This window comes from Ascaphus truei, unplaced genomic scaffold, assembly GCF_040206685.1.
Source record: "Ascaphus truei isolate aAscTru1 unplaced genomic scaffold, aAscTru1.hap1 HAP1_SCAFFOLD_380, whole genome shotgun sequence".
Taxonomy (NCBI): Eukaryota; Metazoa; Chordata; class Amphibia; order Anura; family Ascaphidae; genus Ascaphus; species Ascaphus truei.
Genome location: NW_027456710.1, coordinates 322,483 through 347,504, shown reverse-complemented (window position 1 = coordinate 347,504; position 25,022 = coordinate 322,483). Strand labels below are relative to the sequence as shown.

The 25,022-nt window shown below is 53.1% G+C and overlaps 1 protein-coding gene and 1 long non-coding RNA gene across 2 annotated transcripts in view; both read left to right on the top strand.

Annotated features, from left to right (window-relative positions):
* Nucleotides 1-414: 414 nt before the first annotated feature.
* Nucleotides 415-25,022, top strand: part of F2 (coagulation factor II, thrombin) — a gene marked incomplete at its 5' end in the record, with an annotated part of 49,678 nt that continues 25,070 nt past the window's right edge. Inside the window, 4 exon segments of the mRNA XM_075583802.1 lie at nt 415-498; nt 4,301-4,359; nt 4,757-4,857; nt 13,511-13,647. Of these exon segments, the coding sequence (XP_075439917.1) occupies nt 415-498; nt 4,301-4,359; nt 4,757-4,857; nt 13,511-13,647 (381 nt within the window).
* LOC142483874 (uncharacterized) lies at nt 12,396-13,504 on the top strand. The gene is made up of 3 exons (XR_012797477.1): nt 12,396-13,009; nt 13,104-13,142; nt 13,264-13,504. It is a non-coding gene; the product is annotated as an uncharacterized LOC142483874 (long non-coding RNA).

The following is a 25,022-nucleotide window of genomic DNA, read 5'->3' as shown; positions in this document are numbered from 1 at the left end:
ACACACACACACACTGATACTGATACACATACACACTCTCCCCTATACACACACAGACACACACAGTGAATTACAGGCAGCGACGGATGTGAGTGACTGGAGCAGGGGGGGTGGTGGAGCGGGGGGGGGGTGGTGGAGCACGGGGGGGGGGGGGTGGAGCGAGCCCTGCTTGCCCTGCGCATGCGCGCGGGACCGCGGGGGAATCGCCGCCATTTTTTTTACTTGAGCGGGGGCCAGCCTCGCAGCCAGGCTCGCTGCGACCCGGCAATTTTGGTTCCGTGGCCCGGTGCCGGGTCGCGAGCCACCATTTGGGAAAAGCTGACCTAGCATACAGTGCTTCCACTGCAGTAAAGGATTCTGGGAAATGAAAGGCGGGGTTGCAGACCTGTCCAAGACATGCAAATGAGCATACAGTAATATTTCCATTTGCTATATATATATATATATTATATGTTTCTTTTCATGTGTTACAGAACATCTTCTGGATGCGGTACAGAGGTGAGTTATATTTTTCTCCCTGTTTGCTGATCCCGTGACAGAGCTCTGTCCATATTAAATAAGGAACGGGACAATTTGCCACCGCCGTTTCACCGCAGGGTTTAGGTTTTTCAGGGTTGAGGTTCAGAATATTATGGTTAGATATTAAGGTTTGGCTTGGGGGTTAGGGGTTAAAATGAGGGATTGGGGGTTAACGTTAGGAATAATTAGCATTAGGTGTTAATGTTCGGATTATGATTAGGGGTTAAGGTCAGGAATATTAGGGTTAGGGGTTAAGGTCAGGAATATTAGGGTTAGGGGTTAAGGTCAGGAATATTAGGGTTAGGGGTTAAGGGTAGGAATATTAGGGTTAGGGGTTAAGGTCAGGAATATTAGGGTTAGGGGTTAAGGTCAGGAATATTAGGGTTAGGAGTTAAGGTCAGGAATATTAGGGTTAGGGGTTAAGGTCAGGAATATTAGGCTTAGGGGTTAAGGTCAGGAATATTAGGGTTAGGGGTTAAGGTCAGGAATATTAGGGTTAGGGGTTAAGGTCAGGAATATTAGGGTTAGGGGTTAAGGTCAGGAATATTAGGGTTAGGGGTTAAGGTCAGGAATATTAGGGTTAGAAATTAAGGTCAGGAATATTAGGGTTAAGGGTAGGAATATTAGGGTTAGGGGTTAAGGTCAGGAATATTGGGGTTAGGAATATTGGGGTTAGGATAGGGGTTAGGGGTTTAGTTAGGGTTAAGGTCAGGAATATTGGGGTTAGGAATATTGGGGTTAGGATAGGGGTTAGGGGTTTAGTTAGGGTTAAGGTCAGGAATATTGGGGTTAGGAATATTGGGGTTAGGATAGGGGTTAGGGGTTTAGTTAGGGTTAAGGTCCTAGGTTGCAGTTATCAGCAATTCCCAAAATGGCCCGGAATCCGCTAGACTCCCTGGGTCATCTTCATAGGTGAACTGTCCTGACGGCCAAATGGCCGCGGCAAACTGTCCTAGACCCATCTGGGACAAATCGCCACGGCCTTTTGGCCACTGTGGGACAATTCGGCGTGTCCTGTACATGTGGCCCGGCTGTGAGGTTCTCGGCTCGCAATTATTGTCGGGTTCAGTTTGTGCCCCCAGATCTTTTTCAAATTCTGTGTGCAAAGGAAAAATCGGAATCGCCAAGGCCACGGCTCAGGCCACGGCTCAGGCTCACGTGTAACAGCAATATCATGTATCATATCTTCCTATTTCTTCCTATCCGCCACGGCTCAGGCCACGGCTCAGGCTCACGTGTAACAGCAATATCATGTATCATATCTTCCTATTTCTTCCTATCCGCCACGGCTCAGGCCACGGCTCAGGCTCACGTGTAACAGCAATATCATGTATCATATCTTCCTATTTCTTCCTATCCGTCACGGCTCAGGCCACGGCTCAGGCCACGGCTCAGGCTCACGTGTAACAGCAATATCATGTATCATATCTTCCTATTTCTTCCTATCCGCCACGGCTCAGGCCACGGCTCAGGCTCACGTGTAACAGCAATATCATGTATCATATCTTCCTATTTCTTCCTATCCGTCACGGCTCAGGCCACGGCTCAGGCCACGGCTCAGGCTCACGTGTAACAGCAATATCATGTATCATATCTTCCTATCGGCCACGGCTCAGGCCACGGCTCAGGCTCACGTGTAACAGCAATATCATGTATCATATCTTCCTATTTCTTCCTATTTCTTCCTATTTCTTCCTATCCGCCACGGCTCAGGCTCCTGAGAGCGGTTATATGGGGTAATAGGAGGAGTTATAGGGAGGGGTTATATGGGGTAATAGGAGGAGTTATAGGGTGCGGTTATATGGGGTAATAGGAGGAGTTATAGGGTGCGGTTATATGGGGTAATAGGAGGAGTTATAGGGTGCGGTTATATGGGGTAATAGGAGGAGTTATAGGGAGCAATTATATGGGGTAATAGGAGGAGGTATAGGGAGCAATTATATGGGGTAATAGGAGGAGTTATAGGGAGCAATTATATGGGGTAATAGGAGGAGTTATAGGGAGCGGTTATATGGGGTAATAGGAGGAGTTATAGGGTGCGGTTATATGGGTTAATAGGAGGAGTTATAGGGAGGGGTTATATGGGGTAATAGGAGGAGTTATAGGGTGCGGTTATATGGGGTAATAGAAGGAGTTATAGGGTGCGGTTATATGGGGTAATAGGAGGAGTTAGAGGGTGCGGTTATATGAGTAATAGGAGGAGTTATAGGGAGGGGGTATATGGGGTAATAGGAGGAGTTATAGGGAGAGGTTATATGGGGTAATAGGAGGAGGTATAGGGAGCAATTATATGGGGTAATAGGAGGAGTTATAGGGAGCAATTATATGGGGTAATAGGAGGAGGTATAGGGAGCAATTATATGGGGTAATAGGAGGAGTTATAGGGAGCAATTATATGGGGTAATAGGAGGAGTTATAGGGAGCGGTTATATGGGGTAATAGGAGGAGTTATAGGGTGCGGTTATATGGGTTAATAGGAGGAGTTATAGGGAGGGGTTATATGGGGTAATAGGAGGAGTTATAGGGTGCGGTTATATGGGGTAATAGGAGGAGTTATAGGGTGCGGTTATATGGGGTAATAGGAGGAGTTATAGGGTGCGGTTATATGGGGTAATAGGAGGAGTTAGAGGGTGCGGTTATATGAGTAATAGGAAGAAGTTATAGGGAGCGGTTATATGGGGTAATAGGAGGAGTTATAGGGAGCAATTATATGGGGTAATAGGAGGAGGTATAGGGAGCAATTATATGGGGTAATAGGAGGAGTTATAGGGAGCAATTATATGGGGTAATAGGAGGAGTTATAGGGAGCGGTTATATGGGGTAATAGGAGGAGTTATAGGGTGCGGTTATATGGGTTAATAGGAGGAGTTATAGGGAGGGGTTATATGGGGTAATAGGAGGAGTTATAGGGTGCGGTTATATGGGGTAATAGAAGGAGTTATAGGGTGCGGTTATATGGGGTAATAGGAGGAGTTAGAGGGTGCGGTTATATGAGTAATAGGAAGAAGTTATAGGGAGGGGTTATATGGGGTAATAGGAGGAGTTATAGGGAGCAATTATATGGGGTAATAGGAGGAGGTATAGGGAGCAATTATATGGGGTAATAGGAGGAGTTATAGGGAGCAATTATATGGGGTAATAGGAGGAGTTATAGGGAGCGGTTATATGGGGTAATAGGAGGAGTTATAGGGTGCGGTTATATGGGTTAATAGGAGGAGTTATAGGGAGCGGTTATATGGGGTAATAGGAGGTGTTGGAGGGAGGGGTTATATGGGTTAATAGGAGGAATTATAGGGTGCGGTTATATGGGATAATAGGTGTTGGAGGGAGGGGTTATATGGGTTAATAGGAGGAGTTATAAGGTGCGGTTATATGGGATAATAGGAGGAGTTATAGGGTGCGGTTATATGGGTTAATAGGAGGAGTTATAGGGTGCGGTTATATGGGATAATAGGAGGAGTTATAGGGAGCGGTTATATGGGTTAATAGGAGGAGTTATAGGGTGCGGTTTTATGGGATAATAGGAGGAGTTATAGGGAGCGGTTATATGGGTTAATAGGAGGAGTTATAGGGTGCGGTTTTATGGGATAATAGGAGGAGTTATAGGGTGCGGTTATATGGGTTAATAGGAGGAGTTATAGGGTGCAGTTATATGGGATAATAGGAGGAGTTATAGGGTGCGGTTATTCCTGAGCTTGGGGCAGGCAGCTTCCCAGCAGATAGAACAGTAGGAATCAGAGCCCTGACCCTGTGCTGTGTGTAACTCTTGTCTCACCCACAGCATGTGAGCCGGAGAAGAAGAAAACCCGGCAGATCCTCGATCTATGCTTGAAAGGTGACCTAAGATCGTCCAATGTTACTATGTGTCATTACTATTCCTTATTGCTCGCGTGCGCACAGAGAGCCCGCCATCCGTCCTGTATCTGAGAGGTACTCCGTAACTTATTTACAGGTGTATACTGCGCGTGCATTCACGCAGAGCCCTGATCCACATCACTATCAGCACGGTGTGCTCAATGTGACGCTCTGCAGGGTTATTTATTAGCTCTGCGGTATGCATAGCGGTGTGAGGCTCTGCCGGTTATAAGACAGGTGTTAGTGCAGGCTACTGCTAAAGCTGGAGGTGCTGAGGATGCAACGCTCTGCAGGATCTCTAATAATGTAGTGTAGCTGCAGGTGCGATGTTCTGCAGAACAATGTCCCTGCTCACACTGTGCTGCTGCTATTGACAGGTGACTGCGCATGGGGAGATGGCGCAAATTACAGAGGGAACGTCAGCGTGACCAAGTCTGGCCTGGAGTGTCAGTTCTGGTCCAGTAACTTCCCTCACAGAACAAAGTAAGTCTGTCCAGACTGCGTATATACTGTATCTGTATATCTGTGTGTATGCAGTGTGTATATACTGTATCTGTGTATGTGTGTATATACTGTATCTGTATATCTGTGTGTATGAAGTGTGTATATATATCTGTGTATATACTGTATCTGTATATCTGTGTGTATGCAGTGTGTATATATCTGTGTATATGTGTGTGTATACTGTATCTGTATATCTCTGTGTATGCAGTGTGTATATATCTGTGTATATGTGTGTATATACTGTATCTGTATATCTGTGTGTATGCAGTGTGTATATATCTGTGTATATGTGTGTATATACTGTATCTGTATATCTGTGTGTATGCAGTGCGTATATATCTGTGTATATGTGTCTATATAACATACAGAACACCTACAAGCTCAAATTGAACCCCCATATGTGTGTATATACTGTATCTGTATATCTGTGTGTATGCAGTGTGTATAAATCTGTTTATCTGTGTACATGTGTGTATGTATGCGGAGTATGTATGTGTGTGTGTATATATATATATATATATATATATATATATATATATATATATATATATATATATATCTCTGTATCTGTATCTCTGTGTATATGTATACAGTGTATATGTATGTATGTATGTATGTATGTATGTCTTTATTTATATAGCACCATAAATGTACATAGCGCTTCACAGTAGTAATACACGTGGTAACCAAATAAATAACAGATAATATAAATAACAGGTCATGGGAGTAAGTGCTTCAGACATAAAAGTAACATTAAGGAAGAGGAGTCCCTGCTCCGAGGAGCTTACAGTCTAATTGGTAGGTAGGGAGAACGTACAGAGACAGTAGGCGGGAGTTCTGGTAAGTGCGTCTGCAGGGGGCCAAGCTTTATGTATCATGTGTCCATTATAATCCACAGTGCTATTCATATGCTTCTTTAAGCAAGTGTGTCTTAAGGTGGGTCTTAAAGGTGGATAGAGAGGGTGCTAGTCGGGTACTGAGGGGAAGGGCATTCCAGAGGTGTGGGGCAGTCAGTGAAAAAGGTTTAAGGCGGGAGAGGGCTTTAGATACAAAGGGGGTAGAAAGAAGACATCCTTGAGAAGAACGCAAGAGTCGGGATGGTGCATAGCGAGAAATTAGAGCTGAGATGTAAGGAGGGGCAGAAGAGTGTAAAGTTTTAAAAGTGAGGAGGAGAATAGAGTGTGAGATGCGAGATTTGATCGGAAGCCAGAAGAGGGATTTCATGAGGGGAGATGCTGAGACAGATCTAGGAAAGAGCAGAGTGATTCTGGCAGCAGCGTTTAGGATAGATTGTAAGGGAGACAGGTGAGAGGCAGGAAGGCCGGACAGCAGGAGGTTACAGTAATCAAGACGGGAGAGAATGAGGGCCTGAGTCAGAGTTTTAGCAGTCGAGCAACAGAGGAAAGGGCGTATCTTTGTTATATTGCGGAGGAAAAAGCAACAGGTTTTAGATATGTTTTGAATGTGAGGGGCGAATGTGAGAGAGGAGTCGAGTGTGACCCCTAGGCAGCGTGCTTGGGCTACTGGGTGAATGATGGTAGTTCAAACAGTAATGTGGAAGGAGGTAGTAGGGCCAGGTTTGGGAGGAAGTATGAGGAGCTCTGTTTTAGCCATGTTGAGTTTAAGGCGGCGGAGGGCCATCCAGGATGATATAGCAGAGAGACATTCAGAAAATTTGGTTTGTACAGCAGGTGTAAGGTCGGGTGTTGAAAAGTATATTTGTGTGTCGTCAGCATAGAGGTGATAATTAAACCCAAAAGATGTTATTAGGTCACCTAGAGAGAGTGTGTAAAGAGAAAAGAGAAGAGGTCCCAGGACAGAGCCCTGGGGTACCCCCACAGAGAGATCAATAGAGGAGGAGGTGTTAGTAGAAGAGACACTGAAAGTACGATGGGAGAGGTAAGAGGAGATCCAGGATAGAGCTTTGTTCCGAATACCAAGAGTATGGAGAATGTGAAGGAGAAGAGGGTGGTCCACGGTCAAATGCTGCAGAGAGGTCGAGTAATATGAGCAGAGTGTAATGACCTCTGTCTTTGGCAGCATGGAGGTTGTCAGTTATTTTAGTGAGGGCTGTTTCCGTGGAGTGAGCAGTGCAGAAGCCAGGTTGTAGAGGGTCTAGGAGAGAATAGGTGTTGAGAAAATGGAGCAAGCGAGAGAATACAAGACGTTCAAGGAGTTTAGAGGCAAAGGCAGGAGGGAGACAGGTCGATAGTTAGAAAGACAAGTAGGGTCAAGCTTGCTGTTTTTGAGTAGTGGTATAACTGTTGCATGTTTGAAGGAGGAGGGAAAGGTTCCAGAGCATAGGGAGGAGTTAAAAATGTGTGTGAGCGTAGGGATTATAGTAGGAGCAAGAGGTTTTAGGAGATGGGAGGGAATGGGATCAAGAGGGCAAGTGGTAAAGGGAGAAGAGGCGATCAACAGCGACACATCCTCCTCTGAGACAGTGGAAAAGGAGTCAAGGAAGGCAGGAGGAGAGTTAGGAAGAGGAGTAGGATGGGAGGAAGAAACAGAGGGGATGTTCTGACGTATGGATTCCACCTTTTCCTGTATATCTGTGTGTATGTACGCGGTGTATATGTATGCGGTGTATATATCTGTATATCTGTATATCTGTGTGTATATATCTGTATATCGGTGTGTATGTATGTGGTGTATATATCTGTATCTTTGTGTATATGTATGCTGTGTATATGTATGTGGTATATATCTGTATATCGGTGTATATGTATGCAGTGTATATATCTGTATATCTGTGTATATGTATGCGGTGTATATGTATGCGGTGTATATGTATGCGGTGTATATGTATGCGGTGTATATATCTGTGTGTATGTCTATATTTGCCCGGGAGTTTCCGCAGGCGTCGCCATCGGGCCCTGCTGGGAGTAAGGAGGTGGTTCCTCACCGCCCCGCGGATATACCGGAACCCCGATGATCCCTGGAGGCGCAGTCCGGCGGCTGCTCGAGTCGCTGAGTCTCGTCACCCAGGAAAGGCTCGGCTGCTGCTCAGTTCCTCCCAGATGGGACTTCCAGACTAAGCCGCGCCATCGTCTGGAATCTCCGGCAAAGTCCTGGTCTTTAAGGACAACAGTAGAACCGCACACCGGTGATTGCGGCATGACAGGGGCCGAGCTGCGGCTCATGCTGGATGTAAATTTCGGCCCTTCGACTCGCTCAGGGATCGGCTCCGGCTGTGGAACCGTCTCGGATACTGAGCCCGCCTCCGCTGTACGGAGAGGAAGCTCCCCACCGTCTGACCCGGTGTCAGAGTCGGTCCTGATCCAGGCAAACAAGACATAGACGAGGGCAGACAGGGTGTGAAGTAACTGGCACCACAGGCAGGGCACAGAGCTTCACAGTCCAGGTCTTGACCCGGATAGGCACAAGTTGGGCATAGACGCACCCCCAGTTATTACTTCTAGGTATCCCCTGGGCAGGGAACAATGTCCTGCGGCACAGTCCGCCATTTTAGATCGGACTAAAGTGCGTGGAGGCAGAAGCACAGGTAGGATAGCGCCGCTGACACTGCTGGCTCAGAAGAACTGAGGGTGCGGTCGGGCGCGTCCGACTCCTCCCTTATCTTTGGTAGTCGATGAGCATTGGTTGTCACAGTGTCCCCTCCCTCTGGTGGAGATCAGAGGAGGGGCCGACGGTGACAGAGGATGACTTGGGCTCCTGACTGAGCCAGTCGCATCGCTGCTGGGGTGGAGTCCTGGTTTTCGCTTCATAGGCGGATCCCAAGTCCCCGGGAGTAGGGTGCACCCATTAGCACGTGGTTCAGCACCCACGCTGAGCACAACCTTGTGGCTGTCGGCGGGAGGCCGGACGCCATTTTGAAACCGTTCACTTGCGGGTTGAACTTGGGCAGTTATGACGGTCTCCTCGATCTGAAGAGCAGGCACGTCTGGAGGAACCAGAAGTCCTAAGCAGCAGAAAAAGGGCGCGGTTATGGCTTTCGCGGCACTCCATAACATTCTTGCAACACTGGTTTCTGCAGTTTGCAACTCCGCCACGCAGTCTGCGTGGTTCTGGCGGGAACTCATTTCCTGCGGATCTGTACAGCACATGGTTGCGGTCTACCGAGAGTAGGTTGTACCCCTGGCTAGCAAAGCTCCACCTCGATACGCTGCACACGATTACAGTCCATAACAAGCACTCTGTGGTTCTTTAGTCTGGCTACTGGTTAGTAGTACTCTGGGCTTCTTCCCTATGCAGTACCCTTAAGCTGCCCCTCTGGGCTGCCAGTATTGCAGACCCTTCAGTGGCTCCTGGGGCTCCCAGGTACACCCCCTTCTAGGCATCTCCACTACCCGCCTTAGGGCGACTTAGAACAACAATAGCCTTTGTATCTCCAGACCATTCACCTGATAGGGCCGTCTAAGTTAGAATTCCATAGCGGGGAAAGTGGTCCCTGGTTATGGTATGGAGGGGTCCCCTGGACACTACACCTAGCCTCCCTCCTTCAGTTTCAGCACTTGTTCTGGAAGCGTATCTTATTACTTCCAGCTTTGTTTTGCTGAAAGCCTGGCCTGTTTGGTAAACAGATCTCTGCAGTGCCTCCAAATGTAACGGTGCTTCCCCCACCCAATCGCAGATAGGGGCCATTACAGGGTGTGTGGTGCATATACCTGCTGGCAACAGGAGGGCCGAGTCGTCCGCCGATGGTAGTGGGGACACAGGAACAGGCTTCTGGGGTTCATACCCCACATATCTCTTTAGCAGTGCAGCGCCTCCATCTGCCGTAGGCTCCAGGAACTGAAGGTGATCTCCCACGGTAGAACTTATTACCTCTCCACCCAGTAAGGTCACGCACCAGGCAGGAGGTATATGCAAACAGGAACGGGTTTATTACTATACTCTGCAGTAACAGGAACAAGGCAGGTTCTGCCCAATACAGTCTCTCAGGGTTCACCGGATGATGGTCCCTGGACCGCCACTACAGGCCAAGGGCACCCGCAGCCGTCCTAGCCCTTCCCCACCTCCCTAGTGGAGGCGGAGGTATGATCACACTCACTCCTCCCTGCAGGGAAGAGGAATAGAGTAGGCCCAATATGCAGCCTCTCCAATGTGTGACCGGGCGGTCCTGCCCGTAAGTACAGCCAGGAGGCGGGCACCCCGTCCCAGCTACAACAGGATGTACCACCCCCTGCTGTCACTCAAATGCAGTTCCAAAGGTGAGGGGGAAAACCCCATGATAACTACTGGCAAACAGATAGTACCAGGGCTTACTGCCAGCACTGGGCAGAATAGTAGTCAGGGGGGACCCTGCTACATGTGTATATCTGTATCTGCGTACACTGTGTGTGTGTATCTGCGTACACTGTGTATGTATATCTGTCTGTGTACACTGTGTATGTCTCTGTATCTCTGTACACATTGTGTGTGTATCTTTATCTACGTACAGTGTGTGTGTGTGTGTGTGTGTGTGTGTGTGTGTGTGTGTGTGTGTGTGTGTGTGTATCTCTCTGTGTACACTGTGTGTGTGTGTATCTGTATCTGCATACCGTGTGAATATCTGTCTGTGTACACTGTGTGTGTGTATCTGTATCTATGTACAATGTGTGTGTATATCTGTATCTGCGTACACTGTGTGTATATCTGTGTACACTGTGTGTGTGTATCTGTATCTGCGTACACTGTGTGTGTATATATGTGTGTGTGTGTGTGTATCTGTATGTACGTACACTGTGTGTGTGTATCTGTATCTGCGTACAATGTGTGTATATCTGTGTACACTGTGTGTGTGTATCTGTATCTGCGTACACTGTGTGTGTATATATGTGTGTGTGTGTGTGTGTATCTGTATGTACGTACACTGTGTGTGTGTATCTGTATCTGCGTACACTGTGTGTATATCTGTGTACACTGTGTGTGTGTATCTGTATCTGCGTACACTGTGTGTGTATATATGTGTGTGTGTGTGTGTATCTGTATGTACGTACACTGTGTGTGTGTATCTGTATCTGCGTACAATGTGTGTATATCTGTGTACACTGTGTGTGTGTATCTGTATCTGCGTACACTGTGTGTGTATATATGTGTGTGTGTGTATCTGTATGTACGTACACTGTGTGTGTGTATCTGTATCTGCGTACAATGTGTGTGTATATCTGTGTGTGTGTGTGTGTGTGTGTGTGTGTGTATCTGTATGTACGTACACTGTGTGTGTGTATCTGTATCTGCGTACACTGTGTGTGTATATCTGTGTGTGTGTGTGTGTGTGTGTGTGTGTGTGTGTGTGTGTGTGTGTGTGTGTGTGTGTATGTACGTACACTGTGTGTGTGTATAAGGTTGCCAGGTCGCTTTTCCAAAAATACTGGACACAATGGTGTAAGGTGGAGATGGGTTCTTTGTGTTGTGCTTGGTTGGTCTGGTCTCTTAGTAAAGAGCAGGGTGTTATTGTGGTCTGATAGGGGCGATGCTGGTGTGACTATGAAAGCACTGATGGCTTGTGGGTCTATACCAGTGATTGCGTAATCTACTACGCTGCTGCCCAGCACGGAGCTGTATGTGTATCTACCCAAAGAGTCTCCCCTTGTCCGTCCATTGATAATGTACAGTCCCAGACCGCGACACAGGTTCAGCAGCTCTTTACCTTTCTTGCTTATTGCGCTGTCGTAGCTGGTTCTTTGGCGTGTCACAGAGCTATGGCAGCAAGTGCCACTTCCAAAGATGTAGTTATTTCACTCGGTAGATATGTAGTCCTGTTCTCTGCCTGTTCGGGTCTCCACATATCAGCACTTTACCCAGGGTCTAAAAGGGGTTTGCCTCTGTCTGGAGGGTCTGGAAGATGTCTGGATTGTAGTATGGGGAGTCGGAGGGGGGGATGTATGCTGCACAGAGGTATGTGTCATATTCATGGGTGAACATGGAGCCTTTTATTTGTAGCCACATGTGGGTATCTCCTCTCTTCATTGGGTTTATTTGGCTGTTTAGCTCCTCTTTGTACCATATTATGATTCCTCCTGAATGACGGCCTCGTTTCACACCTTTGTGTTTTTGGGCTGGGACTAGGAGCTACCTATAACCCCTAGGTATGAGAGACATCTCCTCCGATTGGATCCATGTTTCGTGGAGGATAAAAATGTCTATGCTCCTCAAATTGTTTATGAAGTCTGGATCTTGTGGTTTAGAACCAAATGCTGACGCATTCAGGCCCTGGATGTCCCAACTGCTAATTTTAAAAGATCCCATCTTGAATACTCTATAAGTTATATATCTTATGCCTTCCAGTGAGTTAATTTGCAAGTTTTTTTTTGTTTGTTTTGTTACTAGTCTTTGTTGATACAATACATGGGGGTACATTCATTCTTAGCATGGATGTACTTCTCTTTCTCTGCATGTAGTGGTGTATGCTTGTTTGTGGTAGTGACTCTCTCTCTCTCTCTCTCTCTCTCTCTGTGTGTGACTCTCTCTCTCTCTCTCTCTCTCTCTCTCTCTCTCTCTGCATGTAGTGGTGTATGCTTGTTTGTGGTAATGATTTTGGTAGGATTATGCATACTTACGTCAGGCTGGTGCAGATGGTAGTGACTCTCTCTCTCTCTCTCTCTCTCTCTCTCTCTCTCTCTCTCTCTCTCTCTCTCTCTCTCTCTCTCTCTCTCTCTCTCTCTCTCTCTCTCTCTCTCTCTCTCTCTCTCTCTCTCTCTCTCTCTGTGTGTGACTCTCTCTCTCTCTCTCTGCATGTAGTGGTGTATGCTTGTTTGTGGTAGTGATTTTGGTAGGATTATGCATACTTACGTCAGGCTGGTGCAGATGGAAGTGAGCAGTTCCCGGATTTCCTTTAGTTCGTTGCTAGCCGTTAGTCTGGTTCTGGAGGTTGTTGGTGTGGTGCTTTGCTGCGATGCTGGGTTGTTGTCCCAATGCTGCTGTCTATGTGAGTATCTCTGTGTCTCATGAGATGTGTGTATTCTGGGTCCATGGTGCAGTGTTCTGTCCTGTGGGGAGTATTTGGCTGTTCTCTCCAAGGTGACATCTTTCAAGGTCTCTGCAAAGTAGCGCGAGGCTTGCTGGTTGAGGTGCACATAGTCGTACAGATGTTGGGGTATGATGGAGTCATGCTGAGCCAGGTGTACATGGGGGAGTGATGTGCATGTTTTTGCCAACTCTGTGTTGATGTTTCTGATTCTCAAAGGTTCTGACTCTCACAGGTTCTGACTCTCTCCTCTCCTGGGTTCTGACTCTCACAGGTTCTGACTGTCTCCTCTCCTGGGTTCTGACTCTCACAGGTTCTGACTCTCTCCTCTCCTGGGTTCTGACTCTCACAGGTTCTGACTGTCTCCTCTCCTGGGTTCTGACTCTTTCACAGGTTCGGACTCTCTCCTCTCCTGGGTTCTGACTCTCTCACAGGTCCTGACTGTCTCCTCTCCTTGGTTCTGACTCTCACAGGTTCTGACTCTCTCCTCTCCTGGGTTCTTACTCTCTCTCACAGGGTTCTGACTCTCTCCTCTCCTGGGTTCTGACTCTTTCACAGGTTCGGACTCTCTCCTCTCCTGGGTTCTGACTCTCTCACAGGTCCTGACTGTCTCCTCTCCTTGGTTCTGACTCTCACAGGTTCTGACTCTCTCCTCTCCTGGGTTCTGACTCTCACAGGTTCTGACTCTCTCCTCTCCTGGGTTCTTACTCTCTCTCACAGGATTAACCCTATCACGCATCCAAACTTCAGCCTGACGCAAAACTTCTGCCGTAACCCTGACGACAGTCCATTAGGCCCGTGGTGTTACACGAGAGACCCCACCGTGCGACAGGAGGAGTGTGCGGTGCCAGTATGCGGTCAGTTACTGCCAGGCCCAGGAAGCACCGCTAAAACCAGTGTCCCCAGCTCTCTCTCCTAGTATTCCCAGCTCTCTCTCTCCCAGTGTCCCCAGCTCTCTCTCTCCCAGTATTCCCAGCTCTCTCTCCCAGTATTCCCAGCTCTCTCTCCCAGTATTCCCAGCCCTCTCTCTCCCAGTGTCCCCAGCTCTCTCTCTCCCAGTGTCCCCAGCTCTCTCTCTCCCAGTGTCCCCAGCTCTCTCTCTCCCAGTATTCCCAGCTCTCTCTCCCAGTGTCCCCAGCTCTCTCTCTCCCAGTATTCCCAGCTCTCTCTCTCCCAGTGTCCCCAGCTCTCTCTCCTAGTATTCCCAGCTCTCTCTCCTAGTATTCCCAGCTCTCTCTCTCCCAGTATCCCCAGCTCTCTCTCCCAGTATTCCCAGCCCTCTCTCCCAGTATTCCCAGCTCTCTCTCCCAGTGTCCCCAGCTCTCCCTCTCTCCCAGTGTCCCCAGCTCTCTCTCCTAGTATTCCCAGCTCTCTCTCTCCCAGTATCCCCAGCTCTCTCTCTCCCAGTGTCCCCAGCTCTCTCTCCCAGTATTCCCAGCTCTCTCTCTCCCAGTGTCCCCAGCTCTCTCTCTCCCAGTATTCCCAGCTCTCTCTCCTAGTATTCCCAGCTCTCTCTCTCCCAGTGTCCTCAGCTCTCTCTCCTAGTATTCCCAGCTCTCTCTCTCCCAGTATTCCCAGCTCTCTCTCCTAGTATTCCCAGCTCTCTCTCTCCCAGTATCCCCAGCTCTCTCTCCCAGTATTCCCAGCTCTCTCTCTCCCAGTGTCCCCAGCTCTCTCTCCCAGTATTCCCAGCTCTCTCTCTCCCAGTGTCCCCAGCTCTCTCTCCCAGTATTCCCAGCTCTCTCTCTCCCAGTGTCCCCAGCTCTCTCTCCCACTGTCCTCAGCTCTCTCCTAGTATTCCCAGCTCTCTCTCTCTCCCAGTGTCCCCAGCTCTCTCTCTCCCAGTGTCCCAGCTCTCTCTCTCCCAGTGTCCCCAGCTCTCTCTCTCCCAGTATCCCCAGCTCTCTCTCTCCCAGTGTCCCCAGCTCTCTCTCCCAGTATTCCCAGCTCTCTCTCTCCCAGTATCCCCAGCTCTCTCTCCCAGTATCCCCAGCTCTCTCTCCCAGTGTCCCCAGCTCTCTCTCTCCCAGTATCCCCAGCTCTCTCTCTCCCAGTGTCCCCAGCTCTCTCTCTCCCAGTATTCCCAGCTCTCTCTCTCCCTGTGTCCCCAGCTCTCTCTCTCCCAGTATTCCCAGCTCTCTCTCTCCCAGTATTCACAGCTCTCTCTCTCTCCCAGTATCCCCAGCTCTCTCTCTCCCAGTATCCCCAGCTCTCTCTCTCCCAGTATCCCCAGCTCTCTCTCTCCCAGTATTCCCAGCTCTCTCTCCCAGTATCCCCAGCTCTCTCTCCCAGTATTCCCAGCTCTCTCTCTCCCAGTATTCCCAGCTCTCTCTCCCAGTGTCCCCAGCTCTCTCTCTCCCAGTATTCCCAGCTCTCTCTCTCCCAGTATTCCCAGCTCTCTCTCTCCCAGTGTCCCCAGCTCTCTCTCTCCTAGTATTCCCAGCTCTCTCTCCCAGTATCCCCAGCTCTCTCTCTCCCAGTATCCCCTGCTCTCTCTCCCAGTATCCCCAGCTCTCTCTCTCCCAGTATTCCCAGCTCTCTCTCTCCCAGTGTCCCCAGCTCTCTCTCCCAGTATTCCCAGCTCTCTCTCTCCCAGTGTCCCCAGCTCTCTCTCCCACTGTCCTCAGCTCTCTCCTAGTATTCCCAGCTCTCTCTCCTAGTATTCCCAGCTCTCTCTCTCCCAGTGTCCCCAGCTCTCTCTCTCCCAGTATCCCCAGCGCTCTCTCTCCCAGTATTCACAGCTCTCTCTCTCCCAGTATTCCCAGCTCTCTCTCCTAGTATTCCCAGCTCTCTCTCTCCCAGTGTCCCCAGCTCTCTCTCTCCCAGTATCCCCAGCTCTCTCTCTCCCAGTGTCCCCAGCTCTCTCTCTCCCAGTATTCCCAGCTCTCTCTCTCCCAGTGTCCCCAGCTCTCTCTCTCCCAGTATTCCCAGCTCTCCCTCTCTCCCAGTATCCCCAGCTCTCTCTCCCAGTATTCCCAGCTCTCTCTCTCCCAGTATCCCCAGCTCTCTCTCTCCCTGTGTCCCCAGCTCTCTCTCTCCCAGTATTCCCAGCTCTCTCTCTCCCAGTGTCCCCAGCTCTCTCTCCCAGTATTCCCAGCTCTCTCTCTCCCAGTGTCCCCAGCTCTCTCTCTCCCAGTATCCCCAGCTCTCTCTCTCCCAGTGTCCCCAGCTCTCTCTCTCCCAGTATCCCCAGCGCTCTCTCTCCCAGTATCCCCAGCTCTCTCTCTCCCAGTATTCACAGCTCTCTCTCTCCCAGTATCCCCAGCTCTCTCTCCCAGTATTCCCAGCTCTCTCTCTCCCAGTATCCCCAGCTCTCTCTCCCAGTATCCCCAGCTCTCTCTCCCAGTGTCCCCAGCTCTCTCTCCCAGTATCCCCAGCTCTCTCTCCCAGTATCCCCAGCTCTCTCTCCCAGTGTCCCCAGCTCTCTCTCCCAGTATCCCCAGCTCTCTCTCCCAGTATTCCCAGCTCTCTCTCCCAGTATTCCCAGCTCTCTCTCTCCCTGTGTCCCCAGCTCTCTCTCCCAGTGTCCCCAGCTCTCTCTCCCAGTGTCCCCAGCTCTCTCTCTCCCAGTATTCCCAGCTCTCTCTCTCCCAGTATCCCCAGCTCTCTCTCTCCCTGTGTCCCCAGCTCTCTCTCCCAGTATTCCCAGCTCTCTCTCTCCCAGTATCCCCAGCTCTCTCTCCTAGTATTCCCAGCTCTCTCTCCCAGTATTCCCAGCTCTCTCTCCCAGTATTCCCAGCTCTCTCTCTCCCAGTGTCCCCAGCTCTCTCTCCCAGTATTCCCAGCTCTCTCTCCCAGTATTCCCAGCTCTCTCTCTCCCAGTATCCCCAGCTCTCTCTCTCCCAGTATTCCCAGCTCTCTCTCCCAGTATTCCCAGCTCTCTCTCTCCCAGTGTCCCCAGCTCTCTCTCTCCCAGTATCCCCAGCTCTCTCTCTCCCAGTATTCCCAGCTCTCTCTCCCAGTATTCCCATCTCTCTCTCTCCCAGTGTCCCCAGCTCTCTCTCCCAGTATTCCCAGCTCTCTCTCCCAGTATTCCCAGCTCTCTCTCCCAGTATCCCCAGCTCTCTCTCTCCCAGTATTCCCAGCTCTCTCTCCCAGTATTCCCAGCTCTCTCTCTCCCAGTATCCCCAGCTCTCTCTCTCCCAGTGTCCCCAGCTCTCTCTCTCCCAGTATCCCCAGCTCTCTCTCTCCCAGTATTCACAGCTCGCTCTCTCCCAGTATTCCCAGCTCTCTCTCTCCCTGTGTCCCCAGCTCTCTCTCCCAGTATTCCCAGCTCTCTCTCCCAGTATTCCCAGCTCTCTCTCTCCCAGTATCCCCAGCTCTCTCTCTCCCAGTATCCCCAGCTCTCTCTCCCAGTATTCCCAGCTCTCTCTCCCAGTATCCCCAGCTCTCTCTCCCAGTATCCCCAGCTCTCTCTCTCCCAGTATTCCCAGCTCTCTCTCTCCCAGTGTCCCCAGCTCTCTCTCCCAGTATTCCCAGCTCTCTCTCTCCCAGTATCCCCAGCTCTCTCTCTCCCAGTATTCCCAGCTCTCTCTCTCCCAGTATCCCCAGCTCTCTCTCTCCCAGTATTCCCAGCTCTCTCTCCCAGTGTCCCCAGCTCTCTCTCCCAGTATTCCCAGCTCTCTCTCTCCCAGTGTCCCCAGCTCTCTCTCCCTGTGTCCCCAGCTCTCTCTCTCCCAGTGTCCCCAGCTCTCTCTCCCAGTATTCCCAGCTCTCTCTCCCTGTGTCCCCAGCTCTCTCTCCCAGTATCCCCAGCTCTCTCTCCTAGTATTCCCAGCTCTCTCTCCCAGTATTCCCAGCTCTCTCTCCCAGTATTCCCAGCTCTCTCTCTCCCTGTGTCCCCAGCTCTCTCTCTCCCAGTATTCCCAGCTCTCTCTCCCAGTATTCCCAGCTCTCTCTCTCCCTGTGTCCCCAGCTCTCTCTCCCAGTATTCCCAGCTCTCTCTCTCCCAGTATCCCCAGCTCTCTCTCTCCCAGTATTCCCAGCTCTCTCTCTCCCAGTGTCCCCAGCTCTCTCTCCCAGTATTCCCAGCTCTCTCTCTCCCAGTGTCCTCTGCTCTCTCTCCCAGTATTCCCAGCTCTCTCTCTCCCAGTATTCCCAGCTCTCTCTCCCAGTATCCCCAGCTCTCTCTCCCAGTATCCCCAGCTCTCTCTCTCCCAGTATTCCCAGCTCTCTCTCTCCCAGTGTCCCCAGCTCTCTCTCTCCCAGTATCCCCAGCTCTCTCTCTCCCAGTATTCCCAGCTCTCTCTCCCAGTATTCCCAGCTCTCTCTCTCCCAGTGTCCCCAGCTCTCTCTCCCAGTATTCCCAGCTCTCTCTCCCAGTGTCCTCTGCTCTCTCTCTCCCAGTATCCCCAGCTCTCTCTCCCAGTATCCCCAGCTCTCTCTCTCCCAGTATTCACAGCTCTCTCTCTCCCAGTATTCCCAGCTCTCTCTCTCCCAGTGTCCCCAGCTCTCTCTCTCCCAGTATCCCCAGCTCTCTCTCTCCCAGTATCCCCAGCTCTCTCTCTCCCAGTATCCCCAGCTCTCTCTCCCAGTATTCCCAGCTCTCTCTCCCAGTATTCCCAGCTCTCTCTCTCCCAGTATTCCCAGCTCTCTCTCTCCCAGTATTCCCAGCTCTCTCTCCCAGTGTCCCCAGCTCTCTCTCTCCCAGTGTCCCCAGCTCTCTCTCTCCCAGTATCCCCAGCTCTCTCTCTCCCAGTATCCCCAGCTCTCTCTCTCCCAGTATCCCCAGCTCTCTCTCTCCCAGTATCCCCAGCTCTCTCTCTCCCAGTATCCCCAGCTCTCTCTCCCAGTGTCCCCAGCTCTCTCTCTCCCAGTATTCCCAGCTCTCTCTCTCCCAGTATCCCCAGCTCTCTCTCTCCCAGTATCCCCAGCTCTCTCTCTCCCAGTGTCCCCAGCTCTCTCTCTCCCAGTATCCCCAGCTCTCTCTCTCCCAGTATTCCCAGCTCTCTCTCTCCCAGTATCCCCAGCTCTCTCTCTCCCAGTATTCCCAGCTCTCTCTCTCCCAGTGTCCCCAGCACTCTCTCTCCCAGTATTCCCAGCTCTCTCTCTCCCAGTATTCCCAGCTCTCTCTCCTAGTATTCCCAGCTCTCTCTCTCCCAGTGTCCCCAGCTCTCTCTCCCAGTATTCCCAGCTCTCTCTCCCAGTATTCCCAGCTCTCTCTCCCAGTATTCCCAACTCTCTCTCTCCCAGTATCCCCAGCTCTCTCTCTCCCAGTATTCCCAGCTCTCTCTCTCCCAGTGTCCCCAGCTCTCTCTCTCCCAGTATTCCCAGCTCTCTCTCCCAGTATTCCCAGCTCTCTCTCTCCCAGTGTCCCCAGCTCTCTCTCTCCCAGTATCCCCAGCTCTCTCTCCCAGTATTCCCAGCTCTCTCTCCCAGTATTCACAGCTCTCTCTCTCCCAGTATCCCCAGCTCTCTCTCTCCCAGTATTCCCAGCTCTCTCTCTCCCAGTATTCCCCAGCTCTCTCTCTCCCAGTATTCCCCAGCTCTCTCTCCCAGTATTCCCAGCTCTCTCTCCCAGTATTCCCAGCTCTCTCTCTCCCAGTATTCCCAGCTCTCTCTCTCCCAGTATTCCCAGCTCTCTCTCCCAGTGTCCCCAGCTCTCTCTCTCCCAGTGTCCCCAGCTCTCTCTCTCCCAGTATCCCCAGCTCTCTCTCTCCCAGTATCCCCAGCTCTCTCTCTCCCAGTATTCCCAGCTCTCTCTCCCAGTGTCCCCAGCTCTCTCTCTCCCAGTATTCCCCAGCTCTCTCTCTCCCAGTATTCCCAGCTCTCTCTCTCCCAGTATTCCCAGCTCTCTCTCTCCCAGTATTCCCAGCTCTCTCTCCCAGTGTCCCCAGCTCTCTCTCCCAGTGTCCCCAGCTCTCTCTCTCCCAGTATCCCCAGCTCTCTCTCTCCCAGTGTCCCCAGCTCTCTCTCTCTCCCAGTGTCCCCAGCTCTCTCTCTCCCAGTATTCCCAGCTCTCTCTCTCCCAGTATTCCCAGCTCTCTCTCTCCCAGTATTCCCAGCTCTCTCTCTCCCAGTGTCCCCAGCTCTCTCTCTCCCAGTATCCCCAGCTCTCTCTCTCCCAGTATCCCCAGCTCTCTCTCTCCCAGTATTCCCAGCTCTCTCTCCCAGTATCCCCAGCGCTCTCTCTCCCAGTGTCCCCAGCTCTCTCTCCCAGTATTCCCAGCTCTCTCTCCCAGTGTCCTCTGCTCTCTCTCTCCCAGTATCCCCAGCTCTCTCTCCCAGTATTCCCAGCTCTCTCTCCCAGTATTCCCAGCTCTCTCTCTCCCAGTATCCCCAGCTCTCTCTCTCCCAGTATTCCCAGCTCTCTCTCTCCCAGTGTCCCCAGCTCTCTCTCTCCCAGTGTCCCCCAGCTCTCTCTCTCCCAGTGTCCCCAGCTCTCTCTCTCCCAGTATCCCCAGCTCTCTCTCTCCCAGTATCCCCAGCTCTCTCTCTCCCAGTATCCCCAGCTCTCTCTCTCCCAGTGTCCCCAGCTCTCTCTCCCAGTATCCCCAGCTCTCTCTCCCAGTGTCCCCAGCTCTCTCTCCCAGTGTCCCCAGCTCTCTCTCTCCCAGTATTCCCAGCTCTCTCTCTCCCAGTATCCCCAGCTCTCTCTCTCCCAGTATCCCCAGCTCTCTCTCTCCCAGTATCCCCAGCTCTCTCTCTCCCAGTGTCCCCAGCTCTCTCTCTCCCAGTATCCCCAGCTCTCTCTCTCCCAGTATCCCCAGCTCTCTCTCTCCCAGTATCCCCAGCTCTCTCTCTCCCAGTGTCCCCAGCTCTCTCTCTCCCAGTATTCCCAGCTCTCTCTCCCAGTGTCCCCAGCTCTCTCTCCCAGTGTCCCCAGCTCTCTCTCTCCCAGTATTCCCAGCTCTCTCTCTCCCAGTATCCCCAGCTCTCTCTCTCCCAGTATCCCCAGCTCTCTCTCTCCCAGTATCCCCAGCTCTCTCTCTCCCAGTATCCCCAGCTCTCTCTCTCCCAGTATCCCCAGCTCTCTCTCTCCCAGTATCCCCAGCTCTCTCTCTCCCAGTATCCCCAGCTCTCTCTCTCCCAGTATTCCCAGCTCTCTCTCTCCCAGTATCCCCAGCTCTCTCTCTCCCAGTATCCCCAGCTCTCTCTCTCCCAGTATCCCCAGCTCTCTCTCTCCCAGTATCCCCAGCTCTCTCTCTCCCAGTATCCCCAGCTCTCTCTCTCCCAGTATCCCCAGCTCTCTCTCTCCCAGTGTCCCCAGCTCTCTCTCTCCCAGTATTCCCAGCTCTCTCTCTCCCAGTATCCCCAGCTCTCTCTCTCCCAGTGTCCCCAGCTCTCTCTCTCCCAGTATTCCCCAGCTCTCTCTCTCCCAGTATTCCCAGCTCTCTCTCCCAGTGTCCCCAGCTCTCTCTCCCAGTGTCCCCAGCTCTCTCTCTCCCAGTATTCCCAGCTCTCTCTCTCCCAGTATCCCCAGCTCTCTCTCTCCCAGTATCCCCAGCTCTCTCTCTCCCAGTATCCCCAGCTCTCTCTCTCCCAGTATCCCCAGCTCTCTCTCTCCCAGTATCCCCAGCTCTCTCTCTCCCAGTATCCCCAGCTCTCTCTCTCCCAGTATTCCCAGCTCTCTCTCTCCCAGTATCCCCAGCTCTCTCTCTCCCAGTGTCCCCAGCTCTCTCTCTCCCAGTATCCCCAGCTCTCTCTCTCCCAGTATCCCCAGCTCTCTCTCTCCCAGTATCCCCAGCTCTCTCTCTCCCAGTATCCCCAGCTCTCTCTCTCCCAGTATTCCCAGCTCTCTCTCTCCCAGTATCCCCAGCTCTCTCTCTCCCAGTATTCCCAGCTCTCTCTCCCAGTATTCCCAGCTCTCTCTCCCAGTGTCCCCAGCTCTCTCTCTCCCAGTATCCCCAGCTCTCTCTCTCCCAGTGTCCCCAGCTCTCTCTCTCCCAGTATCCCCAGCTCTCTCTCTCCCAGTGTCCCCAGCTCTCTCTCTCCCAGTATCCCCAGCTCTCTCTCTCCCAGTATTCCCCAGCTCTCTCTCTCCCAGTATCCCCAGCTCTCTCTCTCCCAGTATCCCCAGCTCTCTCTCTCCCAGTATTCCCAGCTCTCTCTCTCCCAGTATCCCCAGCTCTCTCTCTCCCAGTGTCCCCAGCTCTCTCTCTCCCAGTATCCCCAGCTCTCTCTCTCCCAGTATCCCCAGCTCTCTCTCTCCCAGTATCCCCAGCTCTCTCTCTCCCAGTATCCCCAGCTCTCTCTCTCCCAGTATCCCCAGCTCTCTCTCTCCCAGTATCCCCAGCTCTCTCTCTCCCAGTATCCCCAGCTCTCTCTCTCCCAGTATCCCCAGCTCTCTCTCTCCCAGTATTCCCAGCTCTCTCTCTCCCAGTATTCCCAGCTCTCTCTCTCCCAGTATCCCCAGCTCTCTCTCTCCCAGTATCCCCAGCTCTCTCTCTCCCAGTATTCCCAGCTCTCTCTCCCAGTGTCCCCAGCTCTCTCTCTCCCAGTATCCCCAGCTCTCTCTCTCCCAGTATCCCCAGCTCTCTCTCCCAGTATCCCCAGCTCTCTCTCTCCCAGTGTCCCCAGCGCTCTCTCTGTGTCCCCTGCTCTCTCTCCCAGTGTCCCCCAGCGCTCTCTGTGTCCCCTGCTCTCTCTCCCAGTGTCCCCCAGCGCTCTCTCTGTGTCCCCCTGCTCTCTCTCCCAGTGTCCCCCAGCGCTCTCTCTGTGTCCCCTGCTCTCTCTCCCAGTGTCCCCCAGCGCTCTCTCCCAGTGTCCCCCAGCGCTCTCCCAGTGTCCCCCAGCGCTCTCTCTGTGTCCCCCAGCGCTCTCCCAGTGTCCCCCAGCGCTCTCCCAGTGTCCCCCAGCGCTCTCTCTGTGTCCCCTGCTCTCTCTCCCAGTGTCCCCCTGCTCTCTCTCCGTGTCCCCCAGCGCTCTCCCAGTGTCCCCCTGCTCTCTCTCCCAGTGTCCCCCTGCGCTCTCTCCCAGTGTCCCCTGCTCTCTCCCAGTGTCCCCCTGCTCTCTCCCAGTGTCCCCCTGCTCTCTCCCAGTGTCCCCCTGCTCTCTCTCCCAGTGTCCCCCTGCTCTCTCCCAGTGTCCCCCTGCTCTCTCCCAGTGTCCCCCTGCTCTCTCCCAGTGTCCCCCTGCTCTCTCCCAGTGTCCCCCTGCTCTCTCCCAGTGTCCCCCTGCTCTCTCCCAGTGTCCCCCTGCTCTCTCCCAGTGTCCCCCTGCTCTCTCCCAGTGTCCCCCTGCTCTCTCCCAGTGTCCCCCTGCTCTCTCTCCCAGTGTCCCCCAGCGCTCTCTGTGTCCCCTGCTCTCTCTCCGTGTCCCCCTGCTCTCTCTCCCAGTGTCCCCCTGCTCTCTCTCCCAGTGTCCCCCAGCGCTCTCTCTGTGTCCCCTGCTCTCTCTCCCAGTGTCCCCCAGCGCTCTCCCAGTGTCCCCCAGCGCTCTCCCAGTGTCCCCCAGCGCTCTCTCCCAGTGTCCCCCAGCGCTCTCCCAGTGTCCCCCAGCTCTCTCTCCGTGTCCCCCAGCGCTCTCCCAGTGTCCCCCAGCGCTCTCCCAGTGTCCCCCAGCGCTCTCTCCCAGTGTCCCCCAGCGCTCTCCCAGTGTCCCCCTGCTCTCTCTCCCAGTGTCCCCCAGCGCTCTCCCAGTGTCCCCCAGCGCTCTCCCAGTGTCCCCTGCTCTCTCTCCCAGTGTCCCCCTGCGCTCTCTCCCAGTGTCCCCCTGCTCTCTCCCAGTGTCCCCCTGCTCTCTCTCCCAGTGTCCCCCTGCGCTCTCTCCCAGTGTCCCCCTGCTCTCTCCCAGTGTCCCCCAGCGCTCTCTGTGTCCCCCAGCGCTCTCCCAGTGTCCCCCAGCTCTCTCTCCCAGTGTCCCCCAGCGCTCTCCCAGTGTCCCCCAGCTCTCTCTCCCAGTGTCCCCCAGCGCTCTCCCAGTGTCCCCCTGCGCTCTCTCCCAGTGTCCCCCTGCTCTCTCTCCCAGTGTCCCCCTGCTCTCTCCCAGTGTCCCCCTGCTCTCTCTCCCAGTGTCCCCCTGCTCTCTCCCAGTGTCCCCAGCTCTCTCTCTCCCAGTGTCCCCCTGCGCTCTCTCCCAGTGTCCCCTGCTCTCTCCCAGTGTCCCCCTGCGCTCTCTCCCAGTGTCCCCTGCTCTCTCCCAGTGTCCCCCTGCTCTCTCCCAGTGTCCCCCTGCTCTCTCTCCCAGTGTCCCCCAGCTCTCTCCCAGTGTCCCCCTGCTCTCTCCCAGTGTCCCCTGCTCTCTCCCAGTGTCCCCCTGCGCTCTCTCCCAGTGTCCCCTGCTCTCTCCCAGTGTCCCCCTGCTCTCTCCCAGTGTCCCCCTGCTCTCTCTCCCAGTGTCCCCCTGCTCTCTCCCAGTGTCCCCCTGCTCTCTCCCAGTGTCCCCCTGCTCTCTCTCCCAGTGTCCCCCAGCTCTCTCCCAGTGTCCCCCTGCTCTCTCCCAGTGTCCCCCTGCTCTCTCCCAGTGTCCCCTGCTCTCTCTCCCAGTGTCCCCCAGCGCTCACTCTGTGTCCCCCTGCTCTCTCTCCCAGTGTCCCCCAGCTCTCTCTCCCAGTGTCCCCCTGCTCTCTCTCCCAGTGTCCCCCTGCTCTCTCTCCCAGTGTCTCCCAGCGCTCTCTCTGTGTCCCCCAGCTCTCTCTCCCAGTGTCCCCCAGCGCTCTCTCTGTGTCCCCCAGCGCTCTCTCCCAGTGTCCCCCAGCGCTCTCTCTGTGTCCCCTGCTCTCTCTCCCAGTATTCCCAGCTCTCTCTCCCAGTGTCCCCCAGCGCTCTCTCCCAGTGTCCCCCAGCGCTCTCCCAGTGTCCCCCTGCGCTCTCTCTGTGTCCCCCTGCTCTCTCTCCCAGTGTCCCCCTGCTCTCTCTCCCAGTGTCCCCCTGCTCTCTCTCCCAGTGTCCCCCAGCGCTCTCCCAGTGTCCCCCTGCGCTCTCTCTGTGTCCCCCAGCGCTCTCTCCCAGTGTCCCCCAGCGCTCTCCCAGTGTCCCCCTGCGCTCTCTCTGTGTCCCCCTGCTCTCTCTCCCAGTGTCCCCAGCTCTCTCTCTCCCAGTATCCCCAGCTCTCTCTCTCCCAGTGTCCCCAGCTCTCTCTCTCCCAGTATTCCCAGCTCTCTCTCTCCCAGTATCCCCAGCTCTCTCTCCCAGTATTCCCAGCTCTCTCTCTCCCAGTATCCCCAGCTCTCTCTCCCAGTATCCCCAGCTCTCTCTCTCCCAGTGTCCCCAGCTCTCTCTCCCAGTATTCCCAGCTCTCTCTCTCCCAGTATCCCCAGCTCTCTCTCCCAGTATTCCCAGCTCTCTCTCCC